At 47.3% G+C, this 16,760-nt stretch overlaps 8 protein-coding genes across 8 annotated transcripts; 5 read left to right on the top strand and 3 right to left on the bottom strand.

Annotated features, from left to right (window-relative positions):
- Positions 1–1,770: 1,770 nt before the first annotated feature.
- On the top strand, positions 1,771–2,301 carry N7503_007561 (CVNH domain-containing protein; the record flags this gene model as incomplete). The annotated part of the gene is made up of 4 exons (XM_057067108.1): positions 1,771–1,974; positions 2,028–2,038; positions 2,090–2,205; positions 2,261–2,301. The coding sequence occupies 4 exons, from the start codon at positions 1,771–1,773 to the stop codon at positions 2,299–2,301; spliced, it is 372 nt and encodes a 123-aa protein (XP_056920789.1).
- A 426-nt stretch (positions 2,302–2,727) lies between these two features.
- N7503_007560 (biliverdin-producing heme oxygenase) lies at positions 2,728–3,683 on the bottom strand (the record flags this gene model as incomplete). Its single annotated transcript, XM_057067107.1, has 2 exons — positions 3,515–3,683; positions 2,728–3,460 (listed from the first exon to the last, which is right to left on the bottom strand). Exons 1-2 carry the CDS (start codon positions 3,556–3,558, stop codon positions 2,728–2,730), a joined length of 777 nt encoding a protein of 258 aa, XP_056920788.1. The 5' UTR covers positions 3,559–3,683.
- A 1,115-nt stretch (positions 3,684–4,798) lies between these two features.
- On the top strand, positions 4,799–5,587 carry N7503_007559 (uncharacterized protein; the record flags this gene model as incomplete). Its single annotated transcript, XM_057067106.1, has 1 exon — positions 4,799–5,587. One exon carries the CDS (start codon positions 4,799–4,801, stop codon positions 5,585–5,587), a length of 789 nt encoding a protein of 262 aa, XP_056920787.1.
- Positions 5,588–5,665: 78 nt separating this feature from the next.
- On the bottom strand, positions 5,666–5,944 carry N7503_007558 (uncharacterized protein; the record flags this gene model as incomplete). Its single annotated transcript, XM_057067105.1, has 1 exon — positions 5,666–5,944. The coding sequence occupies one exon, from the start codon at positions 5,942–5,944 to the stop codon at positions 5,666–5,668; it is 279 nt and encodes a 92-aa protein (XP_056920786.1).
- A 2,099-nt stretch (positions 5,945–8,043) lies between these two features.
- N7503_007557 (uncharacterized protein) lies at positions 8,044–8,533 on the top strand (the record flags this gene model as incomplete). The annotated part of the gene is made up of 2 exons (XM_057067104.1): positions 8,044–8,217; positions 8,324–8,533. The coding sequence occupies 2 exons, from the start codon at positions 8,044–8,046 to the stop codon at positions 8,531–8,533; spliced, it is 384 nt and encodes a 127-aa protein (XP_056920785.1).
- A 1,414-nt stretch (positions 8,534–9,947) lies between these two features.
- Positions 9,948–11,629, bottom strand: N7503_007556 (Zn(II)2Cys6 transcription factor domain-containing protein; the record flags this gene model as incomplete). The annotated part of the gene is made up of 4 exons (XM_057067103.1): positions 11,510–11,629; positions 10,962–11,462; positions 10,754–10,912; positions 9,948–10,703 (listed from the first exon to the last, which is right to left on the bottom strand). Exons 1-4 carry the CDS (start codon positions 11,567–11,569, stop codon positions 9,948–9,950), a joined length of 1,476 nt encoding a protein of 491 aa, XP_056920784.1. The 5' UTR covers positions 11,570–11,629.
- Positions 11,630–12,062: 433 nt separating this feature from the next.
- On the top strand, positions 12,063–12,901 carry N7503_007555 (uncharacterized protein; the record flags this gene model as incomplete). The annotated part of the gene is made up of 3 exons (XM_057067102.1): positions 12,063–12,307; positions 12,357–12,627; positions 12,689–12,901. 3 exons carry the CDS (start codon positions 12,063–12,065, stop codon positions 12,899–12,901), a joined length of 729 nt encoding a protein of 242 aa, XP_056920783.1.
- A 1,269-nt stretch (positions 12,902–14,170) lies between these two features.
- N7503_007554 (uncharacterized protein) lies at positions 14,171–14,698 on the top strand (the record flags this gene model as incomplete). The annotated part of the gene is made up of 3 exons (XM_057067101.1): positions 14,171–14,297; positions 14,354–14,428; positions 14,481–14,698. 3 exons carry the CDS (start codon positions 14,171–14,173, stop codon positions 14,696–14,698), a joined length of 420 nt encoding a protein of 139 aa, XP_056920782.1.
- Between the last annotated feature and the right edge of the window lie 2,062 nt (positions 14,699–16,760).

The following is a 16,760-nucleotide window of genomic DNA, read 5'->3' as shown; positions in this document are numbered from 1 at the left end:
GCCAAAGTGGCCGGGGACATTAGGAGTAGGGGCGCTGGGCGTTTCGAAGCGATTGGCTATGAGGCGAGAGAACGGAAGATGATACGAGAATTAATGAGTCTAATGCGTTTTAGGTAAGGCCCCGTGGCCCTCCATTGGATTGCCACGGTAAACCTGAAGAAGCGAGACCAGTAGACCGACGCTAGCATGACAGGCCCCACTTACTAGTCCCTTCCCCGGATTCTCTAGGGCACGGCGGAGTCTCCGGATTATTAGGGGGGCATAAGCTTGCAGGAAAAGAAAGATAAAGAAAATGCGACCAGGAAAATGGATGACAGTGAGCAGGAGCTGTTGCTTTCCAGGTAATGGACTACCTCTCCGTGTAGAGATTATCGCGGAATGCGCCGCGGTTCATTCCTGCCAATGAATGCGTGGATGTCGCGCTCTATGATACCTGAAGCCGGCCTTCTAGGTTTGAGCCTGAATGGAAGCCAAGTTTGATATCCAAGAGATTCAGCCTTGACCTGGAAAGTCTGGTTCATTGGCGGGTAAATGTGGATATGGTTGAAGGTCAGGCTGGGTTGGACGGATAAAACCACTCTTGGCAGCCAGATGGAGAATAGTCATGGGTGTGTTGCACCCTCATTCCCGAAGTCGTAGTTAGTGTGAATCATGTGAGTAAATAGGGTGAAAGCAAGAGCTTTACCAAGAGCTATCTACGACGGTCTGTGTGTTCATTCCTCGCCCTCACGTTGTGCAGATAAAGTCGTGGAGAGTTCATCCCTCGGTTCTTGGCTGGATCCATAATAGCTTTAGCTGTGACAATCTTTCACTATTGGTTGCAGAGCACAATATTATCAGCCAGTGTGGATAATTCAGAGAAAAAACCATCGAAATAAATTGTGTTTGATTTTATAGCAACACCGTGCGACCGAGTTTTGGCTGTTTGCTGACGTAAAGGGTATCCTAAACCGAAGATAACATAACACCGAGAAACCAACAAGGGGGACTGGAGAAACCACATGGATTAGCCTCATACAGAAATGCTCAATGGAGAGCTTTCAGGTTTTCCACACGAGTCTGGCGTGGGGAATGCTGGTGGCGCAAGGCTGCGCTCGCGAACGTGCGTCTAAAGCTCTGCCCATGCCATGCAGTGGCACATATTTTAGTGTCATAGCGTATGTCTTGGATCTTCATTGGCTTGGTCTTGGAGATGAGCTAATGATTATTGCGGAGTGCTCGCTGCATTGATGTTCGTGGGGACTCGGCCCCTTGCAGGGATCACCGTGGGATCCACTGCCCCTGGATAGAAGAATGACGGAGAAAGCTATCACCGCTAGATTAGAGATGGCTCTTGGTAAATTGATAGTAATAGGATATATGCTTGATAAGGAATGATCAAAAGCTTGAGTGCTACCCTTTGAGAATCCTATCCTAACTGTGCTTAAATCGATATTTCTGGAATGAGATCGTTTGCTATGGCAAGAGTTTTAGCACAATGGCTCTATCTGCGCTTGAAGCTACGACGTCACTTCCAGATTTGCCGAGACCCGATGCACTGTGACCTCAAGTGACCTTCAGTTGACTCAGGACCTCTGATACGAGCTTTGGTCCAAGCAAGGAGAACCGAGAGCTCTTGCAAGTCAGCGCATCAGTCTGTAGCTCTGAGCATCTCACTACGGCCAAGCGACAATATAAATAAGATGGAATATCACCCACATTATGATTCTCATCATCAACACAAATCATCTCAATTTCCAAAATAAACCTCAACCTCTCCAATCAACAATCATGCAGTTCTCCGTGAAGAGCCTTGGGATGATCTCCCTCTTCGTCATGGCCGTTTCTGGCTCCAAGTTCGCAAACACCTGCGAGAACATCGAAAGCTTTGGCAATACACTCTCCGCCGATTGCCGTGAATATGAGCAGGGGACTATGACTCAAAGCAGCATCGACCTTAACCGATGCATCAAAAACAACAAAGGATCCCTAAAAGTAAGTCATTCCTTTGGAGTTGAGGGTTCAACATGAGACTAACTATTCTATAGTGCGGAAAGAAGTAAGTTCGAGATAAATGAGGATCGCAGTGTACCTTTCTAACTTCTTGCAGTGGTAACTACCAAGGTTCTTGCATCAACTGCACCCTCCGAGGCAATACCGAGATGGAGTGCATGTGTCGCAACGTTGCTGAGGGTCACCGTTTTGTCCGCACCCAAATCGATTTGAGTGAGTTAGATAATCCGATATTGCGAGAGCTCGAACTGACATATTGGATGCCTAGACAAGTGCATCAGCAACAACCACGGACAACTTGGCTGCTAAATCAAACAAAGAGTTCGGTCTGGGAGATATTATGTCACGGAAGGCGAAGCCTCAAATATGGCTTATGAAATCATGATTATCATGCGAAGACGCTCGTTTAGACTTGGAAATGCCACGATGTTTGTTAGATAGCGCAATAAATATACTGACATAGTCCTGAAATTGTGCATAGGCCAGTAGAAGGAGGTGAAGATAACTGAATTTCTTCAAAGGTTGAAATTTTGGACGCGGTTTGTGTTGGGTATCATCTGATTAACGGGTGCGATGTATCGCAGTCGTACCGTGGAAAGAGTTTTATGTACATCAAACTGCTCATGACAATAGACAGTGCAGACACAAAAATGATACCATGAAGCCATGAATAATGCAATAAAGGGATGTTCGTGTTCGTGTTCGTGTTCGTGTGAAATCGGTGGCGCCCATGATTCAAAGATTGGTTTGTTTCGCTTCCTCATCTAAGCTCAAAGTCAATAATTCGAGCTTCTGGAAAATTTTAAGCGACTCGTTGAGAATATCCTGTTGTTCTTGGAGTGTCAATAAACGGTCGACATCAACCATCAATGTTCGAAATCTGGCTTTGACGGCACTATCATCATCGATGTGCCAAAAGGACAACGGACAGGGCGTTCTATGAGCCTTGAGTTCGGTCGCCGATAAGTCCCAGAATTCTGGTCCAGCCTTGAGAAGTTGCGATCGGAGCTCGCGGCCCCCATACAGAACAGCCGAATACAAGATCCAGATCCAAGCCACGAGGAGATGAGGGTGTTGCCCCACGTGGTCATGAATGTATCGTCTGATCTCCAGTCCAGGATTTTGTTCACGAATCAGCTCCGTACTGCTCGGGTCCACGGACTGTAAGAACGAAAGATCGGCTTGCAGAGACCTTGTCCGTAGGAGTTCGGGCACATAAAGAATACGCAACAGGGATTTCATGCGCTGACTGCTGTCAAGCGACGAATCGGGGGTGCGATCGACCGATTCCTCCCCGATCCAATCTGTCGGGTCACCAATGAATGCGACCCACTCCTCCTCCAGTCCATAGAATATTTCGGCATAGCGCGATAATCCCAACGCATATAGGGTGGGTCGGAGGGTTTGAGGAGGTACACAGAGGCTGATCCTCGAGATGTTCATTCGGTGGATGGCTGCATGGGGTCCTCTGCTAGGATTAGATTGGACGAATAGGGGACATGAGGAGTAATTATACACTCACTTGATCGCCTCACGAAGCTTCGCAAGAAGATCCACCTCTGTCATACTGAAAGGTTTGTGTCGCAGGGATCATGCATATGTCTGGGCATCGAATTGGTCACAGATTCAAGTGCTGCGATCGGCAGAATTAAGAAAGAAATAAATCGCGTGCTTGGGCCGATTGACCGGGCCGCAATTTCCTTAATCCGTGGTCTTGATTGCCAGGTCAGTAAGGTGATGGTAGTGTTATTCCAGAATCAGGTTTGCAAATGAGAATCAGGTGAAGATACTGAGGGTACATCTGGGGTGATCCATGTTGGTTGGTTTTGAAATTTGTCCAGGGTCTAAGATGACGTCATTACCGGCACGACACTGACCATGGCCGACGTAGACGTATGATGTCGAGAGATATCGATGATCTCTTGCAATGTGCAGGTTATTAAAATTCAAACAAATGCTGTTTCTATCTCTGCTGGACTGAGATCATTTTATTACGTTGTCAACTGCAGCTTTGAAGTGTAGTATTCAGCATCCGTTGCAGTCGAACGAATATACTTCAATGACAGCTGCAATAAGAAATGAGGCTACGTATTTATACGTAAGATGACAGACGTACCTACTCAGTTGCCCATGTGTATTGAAAGACAAACGGGAGGCTGAAATTAAGGTTGCCCGCATACGTAGGGCAGACACTGTGCTGCGGGAGAATGCAGTAACCCTAAGTCAAGAATAGAATATAAAATTGAATATCTGGAATCCAGCTAATTGTGAAGGTTAAATCTTTGATTTAAATCCCTCCAAGCAAGGTGAAAGTCATGAGTATGTTATATTGACTAGGTGTTGAAAGTGAGGGTTTGTGTAAAAAAAGTAACAGGCAAGATGGTGATGGCCTAGAAGCTTCAAATGTGGATGGGAACAGCGGAAATAGGACGCTGGATCTCTATGGCAGTTGTCGTTGCTCAAGTAGCTGGGATGATATTGTTGTGATTGCCGTTTGACGTTGAGGTTGTCATGGCGAGTTGTCATGATGAGTGCTGGTCCTTAGTTGCCTGTTGCCATGAGGAAGGTTGGTGCCTTCCCGTTTGGGAAGTGCTGTGGTCTATAACTTCTCTTGTTGTGATTTCCTTTCCTCTTCTTCTCTTCCCCCTCCGCATCATCTGGTTGTACTGCTATTACCCTCGAACTTCGTTCTTGACGTTTGGCTCTCCCCTCTTGTTGCTTGCGATTACTTCTTTTGAGAAGTCCCTGCTGTCCGTTTCCCCCCCTTTTTTCTTCCCTTTCCGCCTCCGCCCGGTATTTCGGCACGATGGTTCAGCCTTCGATTTTCGACTTGCCTCCTCAGCTGAGGCTGTATCCGACTTGCGGTGTCAAGAAGGAGCAGCCGAAGCCCCTCTTCTGGTTCCCAGGTTTGAATCCTCCGCTCCGCCGCCGCCTGTCACCCATCCCAGGTTCCAAGCGCACTGGTTTTGAATCGCTCCGGCGCTATCCCAACGATCGCAAGGTCATCTTGGCCAGAGTTGCGTATCTGCGGGAAGTTGACCGAGTCCGTAGCAACCTGTTGTTTGCAAGTGTTCCTTCTCCTCTCCTTCCTCCCCCTCCCCCCCATGGTGCTCCTGTGATGGCAGGTATTTTGAAGGCGACTAAAGCTCCCCGCACATCGGCTCTCGACCGCAGCGTTCACTTCGGTGATGCAAAGGTGGTCGAAGTCGAGCGATGGATGCCGCAGAAGCCCCAAAGTATCATGAAGGTGTCTGGCGCACCCCGCACATCGGCTCACGACCGCCGCGTTCACTTCGGTGAGGAAGAGGTGGTCGTAGTCGAGCGGTGGATGCAACAGCGAGCCCGAAAGCCTATGTATCACCCTTGCCCGCCTCCTGCCTGTGCCCTGTTCCCGCCCATTCAGAAGCGTGTTTACCAGTCCTGGTGTTTTGACCCTGCGGCCCCTACACCCGATGAACTTGATCTCCAGCACCGTTCACAAAAGTACCACAGAGTGGTCACCTGTCAGTCTGAATCGATTTCGATTAGAAAGGCCATAGGTTGTGGCGTTGCGTGCGTTGGATTCATGCTTCTGTTGACTTGGTTGAAACCGTGAGCATTGCCTGTGGTCGAGATCTAGCACCTGCCATGAAAGCACTACGTTTGTGCACCAGTCGAAATTCCTTTTGGATACTCATTGGTTGTGGCGCCGCGTGTATTGGAACTCATTGACTTCGCTTTGTATTGATGTGTATGGACTTTGTGCTTCCGGGAGTGGCATCGGCTCTTTTTGTGTTTCATTGGTTTCAGTTTTGCTGTGTTCGAGTTTGTTGCGTCCCATTTTTATGTGTTTGGCTTGCTGCGTTCCATTGCTACCGAATTCGATTTGCTGCGTTCCATTGCTACTGTGTTCGATTTGCTGCGTTCCATTTTGCTTTGTCATTTGCTGCGTTCCATCATTACTCACAGTCATTACGTCTATTTTTCTTGCAGGAATCCTTGGATTCCTGCCCCCGTTACGCTGATGGATCACAGCTAGATTCTACTTTGTTGCGGCAGGAAAGCGTCTCTTATGGTGCACTCGTTGCGATCGACATGTACGCTTCCCGATCTGCTCTGTCATAATGATACTTGGCTAACATCACCGACATGCAGCATCGACCGACATGGCGGGCCGGCATGGCCAACAGGAAAGCGCCTCTTGAAGCGCACTCGGTGCATTCGATATGTAAGCTTCCCAATCTACACTTTCCTGATGAGCTTGAGCTTGACTAACATCACCGACATACAGCATCGACCCACATGGCAGACCGGCATGGTCAACAGGAAAGCGCCTCTTAAAGCGCACTCGGTGCATTCGACATGTAAGCTTCCCAATCTACACTTTCCCGATCAGCTTGAGCTTGACTAACATCACCGACATACAGCATCGACCCACATGGCAGGCCGGCATGGCCAACAGGAAAGCGCCTCTTGAAGTGCACTCGGTGCATCCGACCTGTTAGCTTCCCAATCTGCTCTGTCATGTTGAGCTTGGCTAATATCACCGGCATGCAGCTTCGACTCACATGACAGACCGGCATGGTCGACAGGAAAGTGCCTCTTGAAGCGCACTCGGTGCATCCGACCTGTAAGTTCATTTGATTTGTCTGTCTTTAAAGTCTGACTGACATGGCTGGCAGGAATTGGTCTCTTACGACGCAGTCATTGCAAGCTAACAGGGAAGTCCCCGGGCCTATTTTCATGGCCCTAGCTGACGCTGTCGGTTGGTGGAACGTTGATTGAACGTTTTGTCAGCCAGATCCATATATCAGGACCGAGCCGAGCCGAGCCGAGGATCCTCAAAGACTTATGGTGGCTATCTGGTCGGTCGATGAGCTAAGTCTTCCTTCAACATTAACCTGGTGTTGCACTGACGTCTCTAAGTGGCCGGCGGAAGCTCCAGATGGAGGTGTCTCTTAGGATGCAATCGATGCATTCAACAGGTAAGTTCACCTCAACTGTCTCGATGAGCCTTGCTGACATGACTGACAGCAAAGCGTCTCTTATTGTGCAATTTTTGCTGCCAACAGAATATTTTAATTGATCTGTTATTCAATGACTCAGCTGACACTGTCGAATGGTCGATAAGTCCAATCTACAATTGTACTCATACCTTGTGGTCGCTGGAACCTTCGACTCGTTTAGCCAAGCTTCCGAATAGCATGCCATGAACACCGTCAGGAGTAGAATACCCGTGCAGCACCCCTGTTAGCATCATGATGACGAATGCTGGCTGGATGCACTTCCCTTGTCTGTGAATGTCCCGAGGAACTCGAGAGCTATCAGTAGACTTGCTTTATAATATCACGTTAGTATCTCGCACCGAATATCAGTGGTTTCGTGATGATCATTCAATTTTCATATCAACCCCACTAGCCGAACTTCGGACGCGTCGCACCCGCGGCTTACACAACACCATGCTGACTTTTGAGCCTTTTCCTTGATTTTCCATCAGACGACCAACATCTCACAGCCCTCTTTGCCAACAAAACGCCTGAATCACAATTATTGCTGCAATTCCGGAACTCGCGATGGTATGGATTTGATCGAGGACCGTAACGTGTGCATTTTCGCGTCAGGGAACCAGACAAATCATCCACCGAGCCGCATAGCTTCCAGTAATTGTTAATGTATGTTTAGGGGCATTCGAAGCGAATGGGCGGCGGCTCATTGACTCATCGCCGACAAAATATGCGTCTACACCTTCGAGGCTACGACAGAGCAGGATACGGGCACAGCGAGGCTTATTCGTTGGCCCTGACTTTCCCAAACTAGCCATCAAACTCAAATTTGCCCGACGCTGCATTGATAGAGCTCCCCTCAGCCTATCTTCTAGGCCATTCCTGTGGCGGCGTGCTCATCCGAGAATTCCTTTACAGCATCCGGACAAAGCGGCTGCAATAGTGATTGTGGTTTTCAGTCGAGTTCGTATGCCTGATTACCTGACTGGCGGACCCTGTTGGTCTAATTTCCTGGGATTTATTCTGACTCCGCATAGCGAGGCATCCCTAGTGCGCAGTCTCCGCACCAATGCAATTGATCCTCTTGATCTACCCCGTGCTTTTTGCCTTCTATGCGCAGCAGGGGAACTGGAACGGTTCTTTTCATGTCCCTGGAGCTAGCACCTACAGCGGCGCAAAAGGGTTGCTCGAATCTCTAGTCCCCAATATTGCGGCCGAAAGTACGCCTTTTGGTCTCGCACCTGTATGCTTACACCGGGACTTTTTCGGACTAATGTGTGGACCCCACGAAATGTTTTATGCAGAGCGCCAAACATGATACCCTAATTTGAAGGAGTGATTTTTGCAAGGATGGAGATGGGAATCAACCTGGAGACCCTCGCAAGGCGGCTGACATTATCATCAAGGCCGTGAAAGGTGAGGGAAGATGTGAGGGCATGACTCTACCACCATGCCTTCCTCTAGGAGCCGATGGGGTGCAAGCGATCCGAGGCAATTCGGAGGCAAAGTCGAAAGTCTGTAACGCATGGGAGGTCATTGCTTCTGCGACAGACTTCTGACATATTTCACCGGTGAATATTACTATAACAGACCTTTGTTTAGCCTGTACAGCTATAGATAATTGTTAATGTTTCAATCCGAAACGCATCAATACAACTGCTTTCGAGGACATAGTGTCCGGTGATTCCGCCGTCGAAGGATTCCATATTTGATACTGAAAGGTTGGAGAAGATTATTGGTTTACTTGACCCCGCCTGAGATGGCCCTGTTTATGACTGTCTTGCATTGATCTTCATGACACATCTCGATGCTTAGTTCCCGCTCACGTGGTTTTATAGTTGACAAATCCCGAAACATCAAATCAAAGAGGCTCGGCACACGGCATTTGGGTAGGTCTTACCTCGAACTCGGGCTTGTGTCGAGTTCGGAGCCGGCGAACCGGCATCGGTGGCCACAATCATGTCGGTTAAAGCCCCTTATTTAGTGGCGATGTTTTGAAAAGCAAGAAAACCGCCAAAGTCTTGTTTCTCCATGGCTGGGAATTTCGACTAGTACAAAGGGGAGGAGAATCAACATGAATCAGCACCTTGGGATTGGAGACACGTAATCCTCCTGTTTGGGATAGAAGTGACTATTCGTTCTGCTTATCAGGATCCAAGCACTATTCTGATAAGTTAATCAACTTTTCTCTCTCTTTTGCTACGCTGCCTATTTCCGGTACCGACGCGAGCTGGGCTGAACGGCCCCACGTTAGAGTTCTGAACTGCTTGCCTATTTGGGCTAGCGTTTCGGGGTTCCAGCTAATAGCTCTGATCAGCAAAGCGCGTGCAAGGCCCCTGGAATTGCAAGCTGACATTATTTCTCGATTGATAGGTAATGGGCCCAAAGATGCTCTTACAGATTGACCTTTCAAGGCTTGTTTTCGTACATGGTCTTTTGGGCCTTGGTCGGATATAAATGTCACCAGTCCCTACATGTATCCCACGGGTTTTATCGGCCTTTTCAGATATTCAACCACCTAGCCGCCGGGCCCTAATACCTATAGTCACATTCAAACCAATCATCTCTTCTTCCACTCCATCTGTGCTAGCCAACCGAGACCTTGTCAATATGTGCCTTTTCCTTCCTTTCATGTACCTGAAGAAGAAGCGCGACCAAGCTGCGGGAGAAAAAGCCGGGGATGGACCAGTACCACACCCTAGGCCTGGCGGGAGAAAAGACCAGACCTCCGTGTCGGTGCCGCACGAACACGAGATGGGACGTGTCAGTCCAGTCAAAAACTCTTAACGGAAGCAGTTGAGGTAGGAGACTCGGTCGCTCCTTTATTGGGCATCGCTGACACTGTGTTTTAGGAAATGCGCCATCTACGTTACTGTGGCAGGTTAGATTATCTGATCAATTCAAGATCTATCTTGAAGAGAAATTCCCTGTTTTTACCAGACGAAGTCCATGTTTATAACAAATCCCGCTGTTTCACGTGCCAGGAATCATATCAAACGACTCTCCTTTGCGTATAAGCTGTGACATGATGGTAGCCAGATGAACGCCCATAATCTTCCCAATCATGGCCAATGTTTGTGCGATCCAATCTTTAGTCTCCGAGTCTACGTGCGAAACGTTAGCCGAAATAAATAAAGGCCACAGCAGACGAATAGCGCCTCCAAAGCGAGCTTGATCCGATATGAAGTGGAACCGCACACTGGCGCAAATATCATCCACCATCTGATTTATTATAGTCACGGACTGAATGATTGTCTGTTCGCATTCGGATGTTTTCCGTAGTTTGTACAAGTGTACTGCCATTATGCGAATCATCTCGTGGAGAACAATACGCGTCTGGCGGAAGTGATTCCACATTGAGGCAAGGTTGACATTATAGTAGGAGTGGTATGAGTCGCCACGCATGTAAAAGGGGGTGTGGCCATTCTGAGAAAGCGGCTCTTGAATACTGGTAAAAGCCCAACCAGGACCGAGAGACATTGTCCAGGATCGTAGGTCGGCATCAAGGCGAAGAGCCTTTCCGATATACCTTCCCAAATTTTCGACTGTATATTTTCCATGGGAGGCGTCATTAACCTCGGTGGCAAGGTCGTTAAATTGAATTAGTGTATTGTAGAAATGTTCAATTGGTTGAGAGTTTTCGTCGCGTCGAGCTTTTGCGACTTCCGATATTGCTGATATTGTGGGTGAGTGCTGAAGGGGCCGTCTGAAAAACACGCTACTGATTGCCTATATCTCATAGATTAGACGCGACCCACTATTGGAGAAAGAGTACTAACATTCTGTAAGCGTACTGTTGTGAACAGCTCCACTCCCAAGTCAGAGTCTAATTGCTCCACGCCTCGTATTTCGAGAAGCCTCATGGCTCCATGGACATGATTCAACCAACCATCCATGATATCAAAGTCATTCGATACCATATCATGGCTTGATACCATCTGGTTGGACGATTAGATTTGTCAGATGATGGTCAGCTAAGAATCTCACCTCATACACGGAAAGCAGAGCTACAGTCCCCAAAGTGGAGTCCGTCTTAGCCGTGTCTGGATTTTGCAGAGCTTTATTGAGCGAAAGCAAAGCTTTGCAATATTCGAGGCCCGCCAATCGCCGCATTTCAGGTAAGTTGTGGATTCTCGACAAGCTGGCCAGCCCAATGGCCTTGACTGTGGTTTGAAGGGTAAAAGACGGGTCCGTGCTCAATAAGTCCGGGAGAAATGAAAGAATTCCACGAGTTTCATGTTTGCCGACAAAGAATGTGAAAATGTGAGATGTCGCCTTCTCATCAATCGAGATCGGTTCGAGAATTATTGATGGGGACATCGATGTTTCCGGAGAAGTTGACTTGGACCGAACGACAGCTCGCCGAGATTGAGCCTTCACGGCAACCTCTTTACTCTGATCATAAATCCTCAGGGTATTGGGATCTCGATAGCCCCCACACTCCTTGTTCGCTCGGGTACATTGCGAACACGGGTTTTGTCGATCGCACTATCGAGTCAATGAGCTGTCACTCAGCCACAGGAGCGCCCACGTACAATCAGTCGCCGTTTTCGACACGAAGCGCAGCCCAGACTGGGCTTTCCTCTGTAAACCATGCCAAGGGGCTCGAACTGGAGTCCCAAAGGGGTAACAGGTTCGGAAACACGAGGTTGATGGGGCTCGGACGCTAGTTGATGGGGTGCGTCTAGTTTTTAAATCAGCCAAGGGTGGAGAGTAAGCAATGTGGCTGAGAGTGTGAGCTAGAGTTGATTGGGTGAGCTTTGCGAATCAGGCGCAGTCCGTTTCAGCCCCCAAAACCAAAATTGGCTCCCTATGTGGGGTCGAAAAGTGGATATCATTGGGGGTCCACTGTTGGCATTTAGGCATTCATTTCATCAATGCTTATTTCCCCGAGGAGTATGCCATTTTGGGTCGGCATGAATTGAAGTTTGTGTTGTGTCGAACTGGCAGACTATATATCTGCCCCTTTCTCGCAATATGCACCCTCAACATTTCCACTCTACGCCCTGGCCACCACTCGCCATTGATCGCTTTTAACTTGCGCCGATTCATTTTGCCATAAAAACATAACTATTGAACACCTCCAAGATGAACGGGATATTTCCAGCCGACCTCGCTGTTTACCTCTTTTTCCTACCCATCGTCGTTTACATTTTCTTAAAGCATAAATGGACCGGTTTCTTGCCATGGTACTATCTCAACATCTTCTGCGTGGCTCGAATCGTCGGCGGTGCGCTAGGTGTTCAAGGCAGTAACGCTCTAGCCGCGAACATCATCCAGAGTATCGGAATCTCACCGCTGCTTCTTGCTGTTGACGGATTGGTGCACGAAGCGTGCGTCTATACTCCATGTTTCGGGATCTTGTCAGCTAACAAAAGACAGTCGAGTATATCGCTACCCTTCCAAAAGCCCGATGCTCGGATGGTCTGTTATTATCATCACAACTGGCACCATGGGTGCTGCCATGGCTCTTTCTATTGTTGGAGCCTTGGACATATACGAAGGCACAGCCAAGCCGGATAGCTATTCATTGTGGAAAGCTGGAACGGCCTTGATCGTGGTGATCTGGGTCTTCCAACTACTTTGGTCGACTATTTCCATTTTTTCCCGCAGGGAAGTGACCCATGCTCCAACCTTCCAAGGCAGCACTGCGGTATGTATTCCAGAAGCCGTTCCTTGCTTCCAATATCCTTAGCTGACCGCATCTCGCACAGCTTCTTCAGGGTGCTATCACTGCTTTGTTGTTTATTGGAATTCGCGTTATCTACGTCCTTGTCGCGGTCTGCACACAGCGAAGGGACCTGAGTCCAGTCTACGGGTCAACCGCCGTGCGCGTTGTACTCTTGTTTCTTCCAGAGGTCTTTGCGACACTCACGTTGATCATCGTGGGCCTTCGAACAAGACACCTCCAGGAGCTCAAGCAGTAAAATGTCACTAGGAAACATGCAGTCTTGAGATATACCTAGGAATTTCTCGTGCCGTCTCTCACTCAGCATTGACAAAGTGTCATTGACAGATTCATAGAATTTTTTATTTTCGCTGTAATATAGCCTGCCAGTTTCTTTCTTTCTTTTATGCCACAATTCAGGTTTCCAATACCGCGCTTGTAATAATTTTATCGCACTTTTTGAAAGCGACACAATAAGTCATGTAAAGCTTGAGGATTCAATTTGGCCCTCTTTGATGCGGGGCCCGGCCAATTTAAAGCGGGCACAAGAAGCGCCCGTTGGGAAGATAGAGATATTCGTGGCAATTTGACATGCGCACAATGCTAGGAAAATGGAGAATATGGGTTGAGCTGAATTGAAGCGAGAAAACTTGAGTGAGGAAATCTGGAATTGAACGGCAGGTGATTCCAGATGTTTTGTCATGGACCGACGTCGATCGGTAAGTTCTGGTAGATCATCCTTTGGCGGTGACGGAAGATCGACAGGATCGCGTGCATAGGGCTATTTTCAATAGCGTGCGCTTCACGCGTTTCCGGGGATCCTGCATTGATGGAGTGGATCTTTGTACAACTTTCACCCTGCAAATGCAGCCTTTGCCACACCGGGGCGAGGATAGGTGGGCATCTTGAACAGGAGATCCTTGGAGATGGAGAATGAACAAAACTCCGGAGCAAACAAAATAGCACGTGAGGTGACACTACCACGAAATGATTGTGATAACTGAAGCAGTGGCGACTCAAGATTGGGCAAATCGATAATCTATCAATGTCCTAAACATGTCCACTTGGTCATCTTGCACCCGAAACTTCTTGGTTGAATTTTTTGAAGTCCTCGCCTTATCTATGATTTCGATTGGAAACATTCTTTTGATATCCTATGTCTGTTGCAAAATTTCAGAAGACTGGATCCTTTAATGAAGGGCGAAGTCTAGCATTCAGGGTACACGCAGGGGTAAAATTGCCAAACGCGTGACTGCTCTCTGTATTTTTGGAGCCAAGGAGGCCCAGCACCTTTGTTCAACCAACAGAAAAGCAATATAACATTGCATGCATGAGAATTTGCTCATGTAGGCTTGTCACAATATTGTCATACATGCAGGGGATGGACAGAGAAATGTAACACGATGAGCCTGCCGCGCAGAAACTTGAAAGAAAAAAAACCATGTCAGAAGGGTATATATAGAGACTCGGGACCCGAATTTGCAGTAACTCAGCAACACTTCAAAATTGATCTACCCCACTCTCCAAAATGAAGTTCACCAACGCTATCCTCTTGTTTGGCGCCACTGCACTCACTAAACAAGCCTGTGCCGCCAGCGCGGACACATGCTCGCAACAGTTGCACAAGTATCAGGCCGCTGATCTAAATGCTTCTTGTAAGCTGGGAAGTCAACTACTACTGAAACATACTGTATTCTAACTTAAGTCTCAGGTGCTTCAAACTCGGGCTCGGGGCCTTTTGACTACAGTCTTTCGGACAAAGACGTGACTGTTTACTGTGGAACATGTACGTTGATATCATAGCCACTTTGTTTAACGTCTTTTTCTAATATCCACAGGGCACCGAGCGGATGGATTTCAGGTCTTAGAAAAGTCTACTTTCAGTGACTGTGTTGATGCATGCATATCGAACAGCTTATGCAACAGTGTGATCTATGCTAGGGAAGGACAAAGACCCCTGGGCAATAGGGGCAACTGTGTCTTGAACGTCTTTGGCCTCCCCGGCTCACTCCCTAACAAATCAGGGGCTGCGTGGAACGCGGCCTACATCAAGTAAATACACGCTCCTAAGGTTCCAAACGTTGCAATCGTCAGATTTTGGTCCTTATGACTGGCCAACTCGTGATGGCCTGTTGAGTATCTTTTTCATTCATTTTCTTTCTCTTTAGGATTTTCCTAGATTATAATGCAAATGCAGAGGCATCTAGGAGTTTATTTGAAATAGGGACAACAAAGTGATGAATGATAAAGCCTGCGGGGCTCGGACCATCCAGTAAATGGAGCGAAAGCGGAGGAATACACTCGCCATATCTATTGTTCTGTGTATGTGCTTGTAAACCAGTGAAAAGTTGAAGAAAAAGAAATGGAAACCAGAAAGCAAAGACATACAGCAGTTATTCTATGTCGGTGGTCACCTAGCGCCCACGATGCGTTGCGTGGGCGGCTCACCGCTTTATTCAGCTCTCTTCAGGGCAATCCGGGCACCTCTTCACCCACCTGAATATTCTTCACCTGAATATTCAGCCTGTGCAGGAAAAGGCGCCTTTATAAAATCTGAGCGGACTTACTACAAGTGTTCGTTTGGTTTCTCCCTCCTTCACTAACGCTTAGCTTATACCGTAGATGTAAAATACGTGCCTAGTATGATCTAACTTCGAACTATACTAGAGATATTATGGACTTCTCTAGTCATTAAAATATTAAAATTCCACGCTAAGTCTTACTGAAAATGAAAAAAAAAAAAAAAAACTGTACTCGTACCTTAGTTCTATTTAATAAGTGTTAAAATTAAAGAGTTAACTAGGCGAGGTCGATGCGTGTACTTCTGAAGTTGGAAAAGAATATCTTAAATGTGATAAAGACTAATCCTTAAAGTATAAACTGGTCCCTTAAGTGCACTGATTAAATAGAAGAGGGATATACCCCGCTTTGATCAAGTCGTATATTTGAGCTTTGGTTGGGAATCGGGATGGTTTAGACATCCCATCGTCCAACTTCACCATTCTGCCCTAATCTCCCGATCATGCCGTAACAGGCGGGACCAAAGGACTCGGAGACTTGAGTAATACTCGAGGATATTAGTGATATCGAGGACCTAGACCTAATTAGCTCATATGAGGAAGAGCAGCAGCAACAGCTAGACTCGATTAGGCAGCCTAAGAAGAGAAAAAGGGGCATTTCATCCGAAGATTCTTCAGATGAAAGGTCAGATGATGGAGGATTACCTTCTGTTAGGGCTTCTAGAAGGTCTAGAGTAAGTAGATAGACACGGGATGATATAGAATAGGTATATCATTGATTAGTAAGATTGATTATACGTGCTTTGATTGATTATGCGTGCTTCTTTGATTATAGGCGCTGGGGTATTAGGGTGGCTTATAGGGTGGCTTAGGGTGCTTGCTTTGAGTATAAAAAAAAACAGGAAAATGAAAAAATAGGGTAGAACCATAGAGTTCATGCCTTTTAAAGCTAAGTTTTCATTATCTGTGTTATATATGAGGTATTTAAAGTAGTATTTTACCCTTCGAAAACCAATATTTCTGCATATTTATGAAAAATACACATGATTATGGACCCACCCATGATGGGGGCAAATGGGGCCCCATTTCAATCCCATGCCCCCACCCCATATGCCGAAGCCAAGGAGGGACTCGATGGCCTGCCTAATTGCTTGTATAATCTAGCAACTTGCGCACGTCATGGTTGGTGTTTAAAATTCTGGCGTTGGTGTCTGCGGGGACAGCCCGACCGGAAGCCCCTGAAAGGGTCGGCCAGGCGTTTACCGGAGCCACAGCCATTATAGACCACTTACTGCAAACAAACACAACCTGTCACTTATTAATAGATTCGCTGACTAAGGACCAGCTGGTTGGCTTTTCAATGCTGGTGTTTCTTGAGACCTAAATTACCCCTCAACGCTAACAGTCATCATTTCAATCGACTTCGCTTCAAAGGTGAAATCTCGGTTGTGAAACCAATGGCATCAGCATCATTCATTGGCACCAACAATGCAATTCAGATCGGCCAGAACAACTCCTCCCTTCGGATAAACTTTCATACTCATTCTCATGGTAAAGTCACAAAATTGACAATTCTCGCCGACGCAGCATTGTTTATCA

The sequence above is a fragment of the Penicillium pulvis genome (genome assembly GCF_028828015.1).
Source record: "Penicillium pulvis strain IBT 33274 chromosome Unknown contig_5_segment0_segment0, whole genome shotgun sequence".
Classification (NCBI taxonomy): domain Eukaryota; kingdom Fungi; phylum Ascomycota; class Eurotiomycetes; order Eurotiales; family Aspergillaceae; genus Penicillium; species Penicillium pulvis.
Note: the sequence above shows the minus strand (reverse complement) of the source record. Positions and strands in the feature narration are given on the sequence as shown.